General features: G+C 36.0%; 1 protein-coding gene across 2 annotated transcripts in view; it reads left to right on the top strand.

Annotated features, from left to right (window-relative positions):
- The window catches only part of ARL15 (ADP ribosylation factor like GTPase 15), a 219,976-nt gene that overhangs the window by 80,380 nt on the left and 120,836 nt on the right, over positions 1-18,760 (top strand). For both annotated transcript variants that reach the window (XM_059833588.1, XM_059833587.1), the window contains exons 3-4: positions 1,886-1,945; positions 11,241-11,449. In XM_059833588.1, the coding sequence (XP_059689571.1) occupies positions 1,886-1,945; positions 11,241-11,449 (269 nt within the window). The remainder of the gene's footprint in view (positions 1-1,885; positions 1,946-11,240; positions 11,450-18,760) is intronic.

Raw genomic sequence — 18,760 nt, 5'->3', positions numbered from 1 at the left:
AATACCTGGCTGTAAAGTTCAGAAAGAGGACAGATTAGGTCATAGAGATGGAAGAAATCTGGTTTTGTGGCTGCAGTGATTTACTAAGGTTGATTTGCTGAGGGAACAGATAGTGAGTGTTGTGCGAGTTACTTGTGTTTATAGCTACATGGCTTTATATTGTAGCTGTGGTTCATGGGCTTGAATTTCATGATTGTCCCTTAGCAACCCTAACTGGTTTTCAGTGTATGTTTGTTTAAATTACAAGAACATAAGGTTATTTAATACAACTGTAAGTAAACAAAGTAAAACAGGTACAAGAAAATACCTTTTTTTTTTTGCAATGAATAATTAACCCATTGCCTTCATAGTGGTGTTATTGGGAATGTGAAAGAGATCTGATGCTTCATTGCGTGGAGAAGGTGTCAATGCCTAACTCGAAAAGTAGAAGGAAATTGTAGAGTAATTTAGCCTTTTTTTTTCTTTTTTCCCCCCTCTCCTGAGCTTTATCTTTAGAGTTCACCTGCAATTAGTGCAAATTATACTTTAAAACTTTAGACCCTGAAAAAAATAGTAACAGGAATGTAAATAGCAGTATAGATCTATCAAAGAAAATAATGAAAATATGATTAATTTTAAAATTAAATGTCTTATATGTTTCTAGATAGTTGTAACAAAATACCATTATTTAGTTAGGCAACTTGAGGAATGAAAACTAGGAAGCATCCAAACCAAAATTATGTGTATCTAGGCCATTCAGCTTATAACAAAATCTACCTATATGTACCATATCTGTACTATATCAGAAAATATTGTTGAGAATCCAAGAATACAATATGACAACTCCTCCACTCAGTTTTCAAACTATAACCTGTATTTTTGCTTTTCTCATCAATGCCAGTCAGGTCCATTCCAGTTTTTCCTCCTTTCTAGGAAAGTTTAGGATTTGTTTTAAGACAACAAAACCAAAAATATTTCATAAATATTCCCTTCAGATTTTCTTGCACTTTCCTCTACTGCATCTAGCACTGACCATGGTTAGAGTACTGGAATATCTTATTGGGCTGACCTGGGAGAAAAAATATCTTGTTTCTGTTAAATGATAGTTAATAAACTTGGAGTGAAATACATTTTTTCAAAACTTCTTTACTCAGTTTATAGGTGTGTAATGATGTTGAAACTACTTGTGCTGGATGGAAATAAATTTAATGTCTATCTGGAAATTTTATGCTGAAAGAGCAGACATAATTTTCCCCATATAAAACATTATATACACTTACATGTATGTATGCACTAAACATGCAGAATTTAATATACAATCTATTCATGGATTGCTGGGAGCCTTTCACATTCCCTTTGTCTTGGCTGTCTGAATTTTCAGTTAAGGGAAAACATCACACTTTAAAAAAGTTTTTTAGTTTTAAGCATATAACAGGCTAATAGAGGATTCATAGGTGCTCTAGGTGTGATCAAAACCCGTGAAGTTTAAATGTTAAGCAAACAGAGATTTGAATTTCATGTCTCCTAAAAATTGCAGAAGGATCACTTCATGTCACTGGTAGTCTGAAATCTAAACTTTAGTTCCAGATGCATTAAAAAATAGTTTTATAAAGGAATATTCCGTACTGACTCCTTGCCAAATGATAGGTGGCCTGGATGCAAGTTTTGTGCTGAATTTTATGTGTGCCAACTATTTAATAGCATCATTGCAAATGTCATTGCTCATATTCATATACTTCCGCCCCCCCCGTATAAGTGATATTTTTAAACATGATATTGAAACAGAATTTCACATGCAAAATCCTGGATCTTCATGAAAAAAGTAGTATTTTCTGAATGTATGCAATTGATTTCAAATGGCCTCTTTAACAAATAACTTACTAATAATCTTTATTTCTGTTCTTAGGTTTTAGTATAAAAGCGGTGCCATTCCAGAATGCCATCTTGAATGTAAAAGAACTTGGAGGTATAGCATTTATTCATTTGATTATAAAAATATGCGTTGTCTAAAGCTCATCATACCAAACTTTTAGTTATTTTAAATTTGAAAATGGTAAATCAGTGTGGCTTGAATGTAAAACCTGTGTTTCACCACAGCAGATGAAGTTGAGAAAAATTGTACAAATGCTGACTATAAAGAACAAAAAGTAAAAAGCAGGAGGAGTAGAAGGCGGATAAGCGTGGTGTATCTCCTTAATGTAATTCCTTGGATTTCAGTGGTTAAGTTATACAGAAATACAAACTGGACTATAATTGTAGTACGGCTCACATGACAGCTCAAGGAAGTGTGTTACCTGCCTTTATTGTACGTATAAGCTTTTACTTACATGCACTGACTCAGGTAAGTGTGTGAACATTTGGCAAAACCAGTATGTTTGCTGCACCACTGAAAGTGTTGCAAAGGCAGCCAACTTCCAATGAGTTATATTCTTTGAGATCTATTTGCTTGTTGGATGTGTTGGATTTTGGAGGGATGGTTGTTTTGTAGTTGTGGTTTTTTAATTGTCTGTATACAGGTAAGCTATTTGGCTGCCCAGTTCTGACCCTGAGTCTTAAGCGATCAAGAAGTGGCTCTGTTAAAAGGAAGAAAACACTCTCCTAATGAGAGTTCTTGTGGAGTCTAATTTCATCTGATGTTCTTCTAATTAAAAAAAATACATAGATCATCTTTATATTCTAGAATTTCTGTAGATCTTCTTTATTATCTATGTAAATATAGTAGAATGAATCTCGAGGATGTTCATTATATTTTCAGCAAGGTTGAAACCTCGCTTAAATGCTCTGGGGTAGAAGTTAACTTGGTTCTTGAAGGAAGTTTCATGAGATCAAATGAAGTTTCATGGTGGTTGTCTTATCTGAAACTGTTTCAAGAAGGCTTTGAGATAAGCACATATTAAAAGGATAGCATTTCCTCTTTACTGCCATTGGTCCATGGATTTAAACGTACGTGTTCTTGTTTGAGCATGTATCCTGTAAAAGAAGCAGAAGTTTTGTCTGATAAAGGGGCCACTCTGCAGGGATAGTGTTGGTTCTGCTTGAGTGTGTTATCTACATAATGTGCACTTAGGTCACTTTTTGGCTCTTTTGGAAATAGGGTGAGTCATTTGCAGCCCAGTTTATATACTCTGCTACCTAATCTCTATGAAATATGGAATTCATATAGGTAAATGCAGTTTTTGCATCAAGAATTGAATCTGAGTATTCTATAGCAGATCCTCGTTAAAGTCTCTTCTGATCATACAGCTTTTATTTTATGCAGGTATGTGTGTTATGAGAAACCTTATCTCAATGGAGTGCTTTGATGTCTCATGACAGGATGTCCTGAAGTAATCTAGAATATTTGATTTGGTTTTTTCATCCATTTGTTTTTTCCCAAAGACACAAGGATTGTCAGAATTTTTTTAGTCCACCTTTTTATTTCTTTTCCCTTTGAGTGTTTACAGGTCTGTACTTAGAAATGGTATTGTCTGTTTTTTCGATGAGATACTGGAGAAAAATGCTAATTCTGCTAGCTTCTCATTGCCTAGGTAAGGGAGCTAAGGCAAGCTTCCAGAAGTTTGTTTTTCTTCCAAAAGTTGGTGGTCAGCATTTGATCTTCTTGTTGAGACATGTGTTTCTCTTTGGTGAAGGTAGAGCCTGAGCTTTCTGGAGTATGCATGGTTTCTGTCTTGCTGCTGTATGAAAATAAAGCATCTTACATGTTTAATCACTGCTAAATTTTATTCTGGAATTTCTGCTTTTGGTGTTGAAGAGAAGCCTCCGGTTTTGTTCCTATTCCTGGTTTTTGCCTTCAGTTGTTATGGTATTGTTATCTAAGTTCTCTTTGCTGTAGTATGGAGGTCTTGTCCAGATGTTTAATCTTGGAAACTTGGAGGAAAGTAGGAAGGCATCTGTTTTTAATAATTACTGTCCATTGTAGCATGTTATTCAAAGGTGAAGTTCTACATAGTTTTCCTTTGTGCTACTCTGTTTTAAAATTGTCTTTTAGGTTTAGGTAACTGAAAACCTCAAATGTCTTCATGCAGCAATATATTAACAGCCAGCATTTAAAAAGTTACAGCAGAAGTCATACTGTTTAAGGTCCTTATATTCAGCAGCTAAGCAGTTATGTGAAACAGATGCTGACTCTGTAGCATCCTTTTTGTTTGGTTGAAGCAGTATCCTTCCTCGAGGTCAAAGATGGTGCTCGTTCTTACTGGTTGCCTTCTGGAGCTGCTAATGCAGTGAGGTTTTGTTTCTTCATTTCTGTAGGGATTGTAAATTTTCAGGCAAAGTGTGTAGAAAACAGTCTTGTCTTCTTTCATCTCTTCCTGGTCTGATTATCTCTTCATCACCCTGTAGGCTTAGGGACATGGAGCAAAGTCTGTGGTGCTCTTCTTGCAGAATTTTTTCTTTGAAGTACGTGATACTAGAATATTTAAAAAAAAAAAACAAAACCTATTTCTGATTTTTTTATTGTGTTTGTTTTGTAAGCCAGTGCCTTCCTACCAAAACCCAATGTTTTTATCCAGTTTTATAAATGTTAAATGTTTCATTTAAAAACATTGAATTTGATCCCGAATAAGTAAGTGTGTATATATAGCTTTCAAGTGAAACATAGGCCTGCTTGAATTACTTGAAAAGGAGGTCTTGCTTTATTTACTGACCAAGTTGAACTGCCCATTCTCTAAGTTTCTATTTTGATATACCAATAATCCCCTCCTGCTCCCTGAGAAATTAAAAAAAATTACCATTTTCTTTCCAAAAATTTAGTCCATAAAATGATGTATGTAATTTAGATTACTGTGAAGATGTGCTGCGGCCTAGTCCACATTCTTTCAGAAGGTACTCTTACCAGGATGACTGGAAAAATCTCTCTATATTATGCAACTTAGCTGAGTAATGGTGTAGAAAGAAATTACAGATTTGATGATTTCCTGTTACAGTGCAGCAGTCTCTGGTGGAAACTAAGGATAAAATTGTGTACGATGAACATACAGGAGAGCAAGGAATGACTGGAAAAATAAGGAAGATGATAACATTTGCTGTTCAGAAGGTTCTAACAGTGCTTTGCTGAAAGAAGTTTGGGATGCTGAATGCTGAGGTTTATTCTCAAGACAGATAATGAAGGTGCAACGGCAATAGGAAGCTTTTTCTTTGGTTCTAACAAATTCCAGCCTGGAGACACAGTGCCTGAAACCACCTTTTATTCAGTGTGTTTATTCAGTCATTTGCTGTTGTAATGCTGTCAAAAACAGAATGCGAAGTCGTGGTGTCTTTTGTGACATAGATACTTATTCAGGCCTAAATCAAGATTATAGGTCCATTCTGGAGGTGAACTGATAATTTACAGGCCTTTTTTTTTAGAATAAGTCTATTTTATAGTTTAGTTTGCTGTCTTTGTAAATGCAGTCTTAGAAACTACTGGTGAGATGCCAAATATTGAGCCTGGTCAAATTTAAAAGAATGATTCTGGATGTGAACAGCTCTTTTTCGTCTTACCAAGTTTAAAAATAATAACAACATGTTACAGGGTTTAGTAACATTCTCTGTTTTATGTACTAAAATACATTGTCATATGTTTGTGTTTCGTTTTTGTAATCCACCCGAAGGTCTTTTTCACAAGCATAGAGAATCAACATGTTGTATAGTCGTCTTTGAAACTTCATTTATGACAAAGTGTGTTAAGAGCTTAGCAAAAGCGGAGTGGTTAATACCAGGGATGCTTGAGTCTCCAGTTGGTTGAGCATGCCCAGGGAAAGAGAGAATGAGAACTATCCTCCCCACTGCTGTTCCTTCTTAAGCTTCATGACCAAAGTAATAAATTCACACTCTTAGGCCAGCTAAATTAATTGTCTAGGTTAGAGCTTGAGAACAAATATCTTTAAATAGGATTGGTTAAAAAAAGCATTTGTATTTTGCCTTAATTTGGAAGGAAAGAGCAGAAGAAGAGAGAGTAGGAGGGGGAGTCACACTGTCATGCAGTCCAAGTTGAATGGAAAATATGAACCCCTGGAGAAGACGGCAACCATTGTCAGGTAGTATCTGCCTTGTGAAAAAATGAGGAGGGAGGGAGAAAATAATGTTGAGCTGTTAATTACAATTTAAACTTTGAATACTTATGGGAAACCACTCTCCTCCTTTGCTCTGTAGAGGTAGAGGGGAGTACTCAACACCCTTCTAGCAACATAGCCTGGCAAAGCAGCTAAAATTTCATCTAGTTTGTCATCAGAAAACCAATTCCATAAGTAAATGCCAGCCTAAGTCATCTTCACAGAGAAGAACAAACACAAAGCAATAAAAACTCCATACTGTATTTGACTAAAAAGCAGTTGACACCTCTACAAAATCTGGTTGTGGAGTGCATGCAATGCCATCTGTGACACAGCTGTGTCTAACTGTTTACAGAACGTCTTAGCAGATGAAATTTTTAGATGACCCTGATGAGCTGTCCAAGCTTTGAGTTGCACAGAGACATTCAGCTTCCGAAAGTGTTAAAGTTAGATCTGTTTGCTATCAATCATACTCAGCCTGCCGTTCAAATGGTGCCTAAGCCCAGGCTCTGTCACATAGATTCCTCATTTCATAGATAAGAGAGATCATTTACACCTGCTTATGGGTCTCGTTAACATGAGTCCTGAGGAAGCTCTGATAAGGGTTCAGCATTAGCGATCCTTTCACTCTTCTTTGGAAGTATTGTTCTTCTACAATTAGCTTTTTACAGTGTGAATAGAAAACCCACTGCCTATCTTACTCAAAATTTTTTTCATAATGTTTTCTTGGGGCAGGAGGGTAGGGTGTATGTAAAGATTCTGCAAGAATGGACAGAGATTTCTTCTTCCCTTCCCTTCCTTCTTACTCCCCCACCCCTGGGCCATTCTTTCATGCAAAAAGATTTTGTGGTGCAGCTGACATATTCCTGGGCATCTTTTCACCATTTTGCTAATTAGAAATAGTCTGTTTAATACCAGTAGAGGAAATTTCTATATAGTTTTTTAATCAACTGTAAAACCTTCAAAATAGGTAGGTGTCTTTATTTCAGGTGAGTGGATGTTATATTTGAAGTGGTAGAAAAAACTGTTTGCAGCCTGCATTCTTTCATGGCCCTAGGTTAACTGTTTTTGGTGGGAAGGAAAAAAAGTTATTCCCTGGATTTGAAACTATAACTTCTCTGGAGTTGTGATATATTTTGAGGTGAACAAGAGCTTTAATGCACAGGCTAGACTATCTTGAAGCAGAGGCTGTGTGACATTCATTGTGCTCTCGATCGACACTTGCTGCAAGTTTGGGAATCAACAAATTTGACACCTTTAAATTGCTTTCAGTCAATTTTTTCTGTGCTGTGTTCTTTTCTCCTGAAAGTACTGAAAAGGAGGGAATTGAAGGTAGCCTCAAACTGCTGTGAATGAAGATGTAAACGGAAGTATTCATAGTTGAAAGGAAGATTAGCAGTTCTGTATTTTGCATACTATTTACAGGAGTGTATAATGGTGCAACCTGTTTTGGATGTGTATTAAATTGCACGTAACTCTCAAACTCTTCCCCCCAGCTTCCAAGGGGCATTTGAGAGGGTACTGTTAGCACTGATACAAATCCTAAACAGTGTTAATATGGACACATTATACCCTTGGCTGATAATAAAAAAGAATTTATTTATTTTACATTTTTAAATTTACTAATGAAAACTTTCTGAAATTTTGAACAGTTAGTTGAATAAACCTGCCCTGTAGTAATACTGAATGATTGGGGTTTTAAATTATAGCACCCTGTCATTTCTCTGTAAGGAGAGATGTGGGGTTTTCTCCTTTTATAAAGTAATTCAAGCCTATGTTTGACTGAATACTATCTTTTCTTTTCTAGTAAGTAGTGTGAGTGTGTTGTAGTGTGGGTTTTCTTTTTCCCCCCAATTTATTTGTAAATGGGATGTTTTAGTCACATTACAGGACTCAACCCACTCCTGTGGGTTCACTGCTGAGGGAAACAAATCATATGCCTAGGCATGAGTCGTGGCTTTTTGCCTGAGTCTGGGGAAAATACTACACTGAATGTCACATTTTAGTGAACCTTTCACGTAGCACGTTCCCTAGGTCTAATGTGAATTGTTGTTACTTTTTTCTGATGTTTTGGAGATTTTTACTCAAGTTACTGCTCTTTCTTTTTTATTTCTTTTTCTTTTTTATCTTAGTTTAAGCATAAAGTGGTTGAAGAAGCAGCCACATGCCTGCAAAGCTGTTAGAGAAACACATGATATTAGGCTGACAAACCTAAATGTTTATCTTGTGTGTTACTGTTGTTTGATAGGACATTTTGGGTATTAGTTAAGTTTCTGGTTTTATCTCAGCAGTTTCTGAGAGCCTCAGGATGTTTAATGGATGCACATTACATTCTGGATTGCCAAAGAACTCGGACTTCGAATTTCCCTGTCTTAGAAACCTTTGGAATAGATGGAAAGATAAATTCATAGGACACTCTGTGTTAAACTGCGCCTTTAAAAAGAAGTGCTTGCTCATTAAGACTGAATTTGTCATGCCATAAAGTGCGATGGCTGGATCACTATTCACAGGCCAGCGTTTCCTGCCCAGGATAACTCCCCAACTTACTACCTAATGCTCTGGAGAAAGAAGCTGAGAGCAGGTTATGCTCCCTGGATATGAAGAGTTAAGGCAAAAGAATATAAGCTAATTTGTCTTGTAGAAATTGTGATTTCCAGTTGCTCATAGTTTATTGATGCCAAGAATTATTTTTCAAGTGCATTTGCCAGAAAAACGAATTAAAATTGCACCCCATGGTATGGACTTTCTCAGTCTTTTCTCTTGTCTGCTTAGTGTGAATTTTTTTATTCTTAAACCTCAGGCTGTGATTTCCTCAGAATTGAAGTGTAAGGAAGTTCAGGGCAGGTCATCATTCTAAGGGAAAATCCTGAAGGAAATACTAAGTTTTGTTGGGCGTTATTAGTTGGTTCTTGTATGCCATGATGAGTGGCCAGGGCTGGAGAGAAGGACTACTACGCTTTGGTGGTGTTTCTTTTGGGACAGTTGATGTGGAGAAACAAAGTTGAGCAGCTAAAGAACCTGAACCAAAAAGATAGGACTGTAAGGTCAACAAATCAGCATACTGCTTTTCTGGCTCCAGTGTCCCATGTACAGATCCATGAGCTGCTTTCTTCATCTTCCTGGATACAAGAGGTCAACTGCAGTTGACCACATAATTTTTCTCTTTAGAAATAGCATGGTTACAAAGATAAGACTCAGGGTTTGGCAGCAATGTGATTAAAAAGTAGCTGGCTGAAGCTTAAAGTAAGACAGACAGATGTTACGTTGCTAGGAAAAAAAGACCTTCAAAGAACTGATCATGGTGTTGCCCTTTCAGTTCATTGAAAATTATTCTCTACCAGTTTTTAAAGCAATGTAATACTTCAGATGCCCGCGACACTGCTGTGTGTAGCTATGTAAATAGTGTCCCTCTGGCAACTTGCTCTACTTGGTTCTGACATAGACAGCTGTTTGGAAGTACTGGGACATCTAACAGAGGCTATGAAATTCTTCGTAAGTACAATTGGTAGATATTCCGGTGGTACAGAAACATACAACTAGCTTTCAATGCAGTCCCTCTTCTGTATAAGGAAATGTTGATCTTCAGAACTTGATGATAAAATAAATGAAACACCTGTCCTATTTGTGCATTGGTACTTTGAGTCTGGTTAAATTAATAGAGAAACTAAGCAAGGTCTTGACTAAATCCCATGACCATTTACCTTTAGTAATCAACTCATTAGATCTCTTGCAGAAAAAAACTGCTCAGTTATGACTTCAGTATTCTCTGTAGGAAAAATTGTGTGTTCACAACATTTCATTAGCCACCTAAATTGTGCTAGGTGCAGAATGCTGAAATGGAGTGCGTAAGGTTCCAGTGTGGCCGGTACAGAGAAGACAATAACTCCATGGGGTGGAATTTGAATACTCTGAGTTGGATGCCTAAAGTATAAGGTGTAAATTCCTTTTTAGATATTTATTTCTTCACCTTTGTTTAGGGACTGTCTTTTCTGTTGCATAAGGTGTAAATTAACTGAATATTTTAAGTATCATATCAATGTTATAGTAATTATGTTGCATTAAATTCTCATTTTGTGCCTACATGTTCCTCAGAACTTTTGTGTAGTTTTGTTTCACTAAAAAATAGAATTTTATTATTATTATCAGCACTTGGTATCTGTGTGTACATTAAAGTTCACTTCTGCCTGTCTCAAAGTAAGAAAAGTGTCTGTGAACGATACCTTCAGCACACTTCTGCAAATCACTGTCTTGCAGACATGTCAAGTTTTCTACTAGAGTATCACTGCTGCTGTTCACTTTTTAGTGTTAGTCCCCATGAGGGTAGTGCCAGACTCAGACATACAAAGAATAGCCTGTATCCAAATCATAGTTTAGATAGTTTGACAGCTGTCAAATACATTTTTTTTTTTCCCTACCTCAGTGTTACACCATATGCTGCTCTCCAGGGGAGACAAAAGCTTTCTCGACATAACCTTATTGCTTGGCTTCTGTTGAGATGGCTGAGTGCTGCTGAACTGTGTCCTAAAAATTACTGTGGCACATAAGCCTGTACAGTCAGTCATGTGTCTACCGTTGGGCTCTTCCAGAATCCCTAGTGTAGTTGACAGAGCAAAAGTAGTTGATATTAATGCCTTTGCATGTTGTCACCATAGCTCCTCACTCACTGTTCAACTCACTATTGTATCACTGTTCTCCTCATTAAGTGTCTAATTACTTTAATAGGCTTTCCTGACACCTTTTTTCCCCAATTATGAAGTGTTTGTCTGATGGTTTGGAGATTAACTGAAAGACCTTATCGTGCTCAGAAATGAACAACTGCCATGACAGAAGCTACAGGTTATGGCAAGGAGCTGCAGGGCTAAGTAAAAAAGAATGGACAAAAGTTTAGATATTAGTACCAAGGTATTCCAGTGAGAAGGTATAGGATTAGACTATGTGGCACTGGAAGAATGGTAGTTCTGCCAGTACTCATTAATGGAGCAGAAACTTTCAGGGTTGAAAACTGCATTGGGTCAAATTCCTTCCTTATTTAAACAAAGTTAATTTGACGTTTGTGTGTTGGATTTATGGTTCCTTTTTTCCTTTTTATTCTTTCAGTGATGGTTGTTTAGGAGAGAAAATTTAGTCCATTGCTTTGATTGTTCTAAGTAGAAGGGTTATTTTCAGATACAAGTGTTAAATCTGATTAATTATTCTTATTTTAATTAGTTCTTATTATTGTCTTGAAAGGGGCTGACAATATCAGGAAATACTGGAGTCGTTACTACCAAGGATCCCAAGGGGTAATATTTGTATTAGACAGTGCCTCCTCTGAAGATGATCTAGAAACTGCTAGGAATGAACTGCATTCTGCTCTCCAGCACCCACAGTTATGTACTTTGCCGTTTTTAATACTGGCCAATCATCAAGACAAGCCAGCAGCTCGCTCCGTACAAGAGGTATGTTAACATGGCAGCATCTTGCCTGTTTGTATTTACTATCTGCACACCCCTGTCCCAGTATTACTTATTACCCTAACATCCTAGTTCAGGACTGGCCTCAGTTACCCTTCACTGTAAGTACACAGACCAAGAACAGTCCCAGCCCCTAAGAACTTAGTCCAATGTACTCTATACAGGCTTAGTTGTTCTGGAAAACAGACAAGTAATACTTGGATGCAAACAGTTCTCCTGCTTTCACCATATTTTGCTTAAGGGAGAAGAGGTGTTTTTAAACTACTCTTAACAAAAGCTGCTGGGACGGTGATTTTTTGTTTACCTTGGTTTTTTATTTGCTATTAGTTTTAATCTTGCACTACCCCATTACTCCATTCTTTGCAACTGCTTAAAGCAATAGATTGCAGCCATAGGTTGTCTTTTATGTAAAAGCTTTTCTTCTGAATTCTGAGGGCAGAGTTGCAATTCCTGTTCTGAAGTCCTTAACTTGTTCTGATTTTCTTCTTTTAAGGAGTAATGTCTTGTAGCTATCACATAGTAAATTATATAATTGTTCTATTCAGTGTACGTTTTGCTCTCAAGTTTCTGAAAAATTTGTCTTACCTACATTCCTGTCATGTCACATACCTTTGAGAAAATGCTGAAAGTTACTGATTCTTCATGAGAAGCTCTACTTACTCTCCTGAAGTTGTAGGAAGAAGTTAAAATTTAGTCGTGTCATTCTGTTCATAAATGTCATTTAAAGGACTCTTCCTATTAAAGACTGTATGTGAAACCTCTGGTTTGTTCTGTGAGTGGTGTTTTTTATTACAGCAGAGTGAAAACTGTTTCAGCACCTTACTGTGTTGCTGCTTTGTATTTAAACGTGTTGCTTTCTTAAATGCACTTTGTCTGAAATACGATCTTTCTGAAGAATGGCTATTCAATTCAATGCAAAACTTACTGATCTGTAGGATAACTGCTATTTGTACTATATAGCTGTATGTACTTTCTGTACTGCTTTATTGCTATTTATGCCTCCTTTCTTAGCCAAAAGAAGTAGAGGATAAAAAGTTAAGCTTATTATGTGTTAAGAAGGAGAAGTGTAAATGTGACTGGAGTATAGTGATGTTTTTAATATGAGAATAACAGAATGAGTGAGAACTGTGTAAGTAAGCTACGCTGTAAAATGTTTTATTGAATTGTTGGTCCTTTCCTCCAAGAATCTGTGCTTAGGGGAAGGGGGGGAAAAAAAAAAAGGATTTTGGATTTAGAATATCAAGTTACATAAAAAGGTAAACTGAAATGATGCAGGGATAGCAATCTACAAGTTCTAGGTCTTGTTCGTCTGAAAACGGATTTAGGAAGAAGTAATAAATATTTAAAGGAAATGTAGTATTGATTTTTGTTTATCAGTTTATTAATTTCTTCTAGTTTATTGTGCAATTTAAAAGCAAAGCATGTATTCCTAAACCTCCCACTAAAAAATGACAATCTCTGAGACATTTTATTCATCCAAATATACCCAAGGTGTTTTGATTTTTCCTTTTTTCATAGAGCAATACAGATTACAATTTCCATCAGGGGAAACATGATTTAAGTATTTTTCATTTTACTACTTTTTTTCTGTTTAAAATGGCCAAATTCGGTTTAAAGTTAATTGAGGATTTTGATTATAAATGTCATTTAAAAAATGTTCCTTTTCCAGTTTCATAAGAGTAGTGAATACAATGCCAGTTAGTTTGCTTTACAGCAAGTTATACGTGTAACTCTCCATTTTGCAGTTGAGCACATGTGGATAGGCTTTAGGGCCTGAACCGAATCTTACATGTATTTAGAGTTAGCATTTCTTCTCTTTTTTATTGGCAGTACCCTCATCTTCTCCTCATCCATCATTACCAGTTGCTTGGTATCTCAGTAGAGGAGTAGATCTTTATATGCTTACAATAGCATTTAAATATGTTTCTGCTCCATGCTCTTTTAAAAAAAAAATCTTTTGGTGTATTATCATAGCAAACAAGTCTTGATTGCTACTTTGAGTCTGTGTGAAATGCTGAATACAAGAATTTTGTTGAATGTGCACAGCTTATGCATATTTAAAAAAAAAAAACAAACCCTGTATCAGGAGCTCACTGTATGTCTTTGAAATTCTTTATTTAAGAATAGTAGAAAACAAAATTACAAAAAAAAATGAAGGAGAATGTCACAAAGTTTTTACTTTGTATCTGAAAAAATGGTGTCTGTGCTTGCTGTGTATGCAAAGCAGAAGCCTTACTCGGTCAATTTTGCCGATGCTAAAATGGAAATTTCTTGCTTTCCTAAAGGTTTTGCTGTGCTGTTGTCCTCAATATTGTGGTGTGAAATGAAAATAAAATGCTCAATCATAAGACCATTCCTTATTTCAAAAAGTGCATATTTAAGGATTTAACAAAAAAAAAATGTGTTGAGCATTGAGACATTTTTGCAGAACTAAGTCCATTAATTATAGGTATTTCCTTGCTTTTTTATGTGTCAGAAGACAGATGAATCACAGTTGAAATTTAGAAGTATGTATGCATTCTTTTAGGCAACAAATTGCCTTTCTTTAATGGATATGAAGGGACCCCGTAGAGTATAATTAAAGAAAATGTCTGAGTTGAGTGGTGCGTAATAGGAATTGTAGAAAAATATTTATCTACAATAAAAATCCTTCACAAAACTGTAGAAGTGCCAAGCAGTTTCTGCAACAGATGTTAGTTATGTTTATCGTTGGGAAGTGCAGTTGCTTCAGTTTTTCAAAGTTTTAGATTTTATTTTAATGTGTTTTCTCCATGCATTGCTTAGGTAGAAATGATATTGTAGAAGCTGCATACTGTAAGTATTAAGCAATGTCATGAATAGTTCAATTCAAAACTCTAATGGCTATTTGTAAGAATATCCAAATAACTTGTTTAATTTATGAAATGTAATTTAACCTAATCCATTTTGCAAGCATGATTGGAGAATATACTTCATATTATTGAAGTGATCAGGAAAAATTACAGGAGAAGCTAAGTTGAAATACTAATCAGTAAATGTAATCCTTTTTTCTTGTATTCAGTTGCTGATTGGCTGTTTCCTAGTTGTTTTGGTTTTAAAATGAGATCAAGAAAGTAAATTTGACATTTCATTCTAGAAACTAAAAATGAAGATGTCATTTTAAATATTGTGCCTCTTATTTCTCTTATGTCAACTTCTGTGGTGTTTATTCCACCTTCCCATGTCAAAGACATTTGTAAGTTGTTTTGTTGTTCCTGTGACAGTAGCACATATTTAAGTGTTTTCAAATAGCTGCTAAGTGATTTCAGCTGAGCCATGGTGAAATAAAGACTGTGTATATTAACCAGACTGTAAATCTCAGACAATCATATTTGAGTCAATAGGTATGCTGCAAGATAATCTTATTTTAGATTAAAATTGCAATAATGAGGCATTAATAATATGCAAGTCAGTTCTGACTGCTGTCTTGGAAACTTCCTGAATAATTAAATAAAAATGGTTACAAGTGAAAAATAAATTTAATTACTCAGTGGATGGGAAGATGGTGGCATATCAGTTTGGCCACTGTTAAAAAATACAGGGTGCAATTCTAAAACAGGGTACCTAATTACATATATTTTTAATAAGTATCTTGCTGATGGAGTGTGCTTTTGGTTTTCCATCACAAAAGTGCTTTTGATTATAACAACTGTTTTTGATTAGTCAGATTTCTGTTACAAGCTTTAAATATTACAGGAGATCTATGGTGATAAAAGCACTGTAAATTGCTTTGCAAGGGAACAGCAGCATTACTATGATTACCAAGTTGTTGATTTTTATTTTGGAATGTGTGCTACTCTGTGTAATAATATTGGAAGCTGGATATTGCAGTGGATTCCTGTGATTTGAACCAGTATGCAAACTGAGAGTTGCTTTCCTCCCAGGTCGCAGCAGTATTTAGGAGTCACAGACAGGATGCTTTGGAAGTTGTCCATGGCCACTGTATTTTAGGCACAGGCTATGCTGAGCGAACACTTGTCTGAATCTGTTGAGGACTTCTGGAAGCCATGTAGGACTGGCCAATGGAGAAACCCAATGGAACGATGAAGCTTTGCAGCATTCAGTGCTGCTTTGCAGCAGTTCAGTGGTGAAGCAGCTACATGTTTGGCACCATGTTGGTTTTGGGGAGTTTCTTTGTTTTTTAAATTTAAGGCTGTTTTCAAGATTGCAGTTGGACTGGATGATCATTGTGTGTGCCTTCCAACTGAACTATTCTATTCTAAGGTGATATATGTGAAGACATTCATAGAATATAACCTTTTGGTGGGTTTTCTTTTAGTTATCCAAAAGTGCACTTAATACATTTCTTTCATATATATAAATTGCTGACCACTAGTACCAGGGAAAATCATTGAAGATATGTTCTAAATTCCCATTTTAAAAAATGTGAGAACTTTTTAATACAGATTTACTAGCAGACAGTGAATCAAAAGTCTTAGTCTATTTTAAGATTATATTATCTTTTAAAATATTGTTGTCAGGAAAAAAAAAAAGCTGAAAAGTTTATGTAGTGCACTGATCACAAGTGCTTGTTTTCTCTTGCATACAAGATGTTACTTAAAAGTTGTGGTACTGATGGGTGTGTGAAACTCCAGAGGAAAGTCTTTCCCATTTTCCTTTTTTCTTGGATAGAGCAAGATTAAAAATATCTTTGAATTACAAACAATATTTTCAAAAGCGAATGTGAAAGGTTGATCCCATGTTTACATGGATTGTGATGTATTTATCTATTTGAGAATGTTTTAAGGCATTTGGGTTTTTGAATCGCGGACAGTGTTTAATTTGGTTTTCTGCTAGTAGAAAAGTTGAGGGTGACTCTCCTTGTGAAAAGAGCTGCCTCAGGGATGTGAGGGCTAATATGTGTTACTCTGCCAGTTTATTCTCTGTTGTTTATGTCTGGAAATAATTTTGTAGATAAACAATGTCTTCTTGATGCCTTAAGTGTCTTAAAGCTAAATAACCATTGCAGGAGAATGTCCAGGTTTGTCAGCATCTGTGGAGGCTCTTACGGGTGCTGGAGAGCTGGAGTGCTCTAGAAACTGCACTTTCTGGGCCTGCTGATGCTTTACCATCTGGGTTGGCTGCATATGACAGACTTAATTCCAGGATGTAATTACTTCTTTTTATTTTGGCGGCTTCAAACTATTTTGCCATAGTTCATGCCTTTTGTAGTTTCTGCTAGTTAGGGGAAAATGGTTTCTTTTTGGAAACCCTTTCAACATACCAGTTATAGACATCATCACTAACAATCTGAAAAACTGCTTTCAACAGTGACATGTGAAGAGGTTTAGATTCAGAGAATATGCAGTATCTCAGCTAACAGTTTTGAGCAGATAATGCCTCCAGCAGCAGATACCACAAAAACATAGCCCAAAACCGAGAGTGAAAATGGAAGTGCTCTCTGCAGTCTGTCCCATCATTACCCTGGTCAAGCCTCTCAGATTAGTTCACCTATCTGAATTCTTAAAGACCAGCTGTTGTAAATCTGTGTACTTTATGATAGGGACATCCATAGCAAAGTTAAATCGGGGGCAGATTTTTGGTTCGTCAAGAAACTGTTTCTGAAATGATTTATCTTCAGATTACTGCAGCAAATAGCCAAAATATGGATTCCTACCCTGTTTTGAGATCATAGTGACCTTAATGACCTTAATATTTGCAATCCCCTTACTGCAAATACTTCTTCTCGTCCAAGGTGTATCCCCTGATATTTGAAGATTGTTTTGGAGCTGGACTCCGTTATTTTGAGTATTGGCTGCTTCCTTCACAACTGTGGCCTTTGTGGGAACAGAGGAGTTATTTGTCAGACTTCAGTTATGAACATACTTGCAGGAGAGGAGGACATTATTAAACTGATGTTTAGGAAATATTAGTTTTGCCAGGTTTAGAACAATGCAGAAATAACTCCCATTTACAAGTCTTATAGGAACTCCTGTTCCAATTAATTTCTTCAGACCTGTTAGGAAGATGATTTAAATGGAGAAAGATCCTAAAATCAAACAATGGAAATGAAATAAAATATAAAAAGATAAACAATTTAAATAAAAATAATCTGTGAGTAGATCCACATCTGAGCTAGATGTGAACAACAAACCAATTTCATAGACTTGCAAGACTGTGTTCAATGTAAATATTTGGCAGGTAGTGTTTGCTTTAATCATTACATAGTTAGAATGATCATACTAACAGCAAGTTGGGTAGTAAATATTTATTACTGCAAAATGCAAATGACCATATAAAGAAATTAAAATGAGAAACTGAAAATCTTGGAAGAAGCTGGATTTGTCTGTTCTCTTTGAGTCACTGGCATGGGAGGAAATGGTGAAGAAAGAAGAAATTAAGATGATCTGAAAAGGAATTGTAAAGTATTTTTAAGGATTTGTAATAAATCTATCTAGAATGGCTCCACTTTTTGTGAAAATCCCTTTATAAAAAGGTGACATGAAGAATCCAAACAGTAAGCATATTTTTTCTTTACATGGATTTCTGTTTCAGTTATGTTTTACAATTAGTAGAGCCATGGCAGATAAAAGCCCCAATATATTTTCATTAGATCGGAAGATGGATTGGAATTATTGATGATTTTTAGGTGAATAATACAGCTTACAAATAACTGTGCTGTACCAATGTATGTGGCCCATTTAACAAGGAAAAGTATATATCTGAATAGTAAATTTTTAGTCCTGCTCTTGTCAAAAAAGTAAGTCTGCAAGGAACAGAGTTGAAAGAATGCCCCTAGAAACTTGGAATTGGAATGCCACTCCTGAGGATACAGACAAAAATGCTTGAGCACACCTACCAATGTGCACATATTGCACAATGTACAGGGAGCTGAAGAACAAGAGTAGAGTAGCTAAGACTCGGGAGTGGAAGTACTGTCCACATACACCAGTTTCAGGACATCAAACTGTCCTTAGAGATGTAAATCTCACGAATGGTCCTTGCAGCTAATGGTGCCAACTACAGGTCTGCAATAAAACTGCATGTTTTGGCATAGATTTTTAAGAATACTGCTGTGTATAATTTCAACATCAGTAACTTGTTTTTTAAAGCACTTTTTGTGTCTGCAAATGGTTGTTTTATATATGTTTATAGATGGGTGTACTTGGAGTGTTTCTTTTATCAGTGCTATTGGCTTGCATGCTGGCCTCTTTGCCTATCCTATCTTTCAGGTATGCCAGGCCGACTGTTTGTGTGACCACGTGATGAACTGGTTTGGGCATAAAAATTACTTAACTACTCCTCTCCTTCCTTCTGGTCTTATTTTCAAACAGACTC

This window comes from Gavia stellata, chromosome Z (assembly GCF_030936135.1).
Source record: "Gavia stellata isolate bGavSte3 chromosome Z, bGavSte3.hap2, whole genome shotgun sequence".
NCBI classification, from domain to species: Eukaryota; Metazoa; Chordata; class Aves; order Gaviiformes; family Gaviidae; genus Gavia; species Gavia stellata.
The sequence above is the reverse complement of the archived record's forward strand: the minus strand, read 5'-3'. Positions and strand labels throughout refer to the sequence as shown.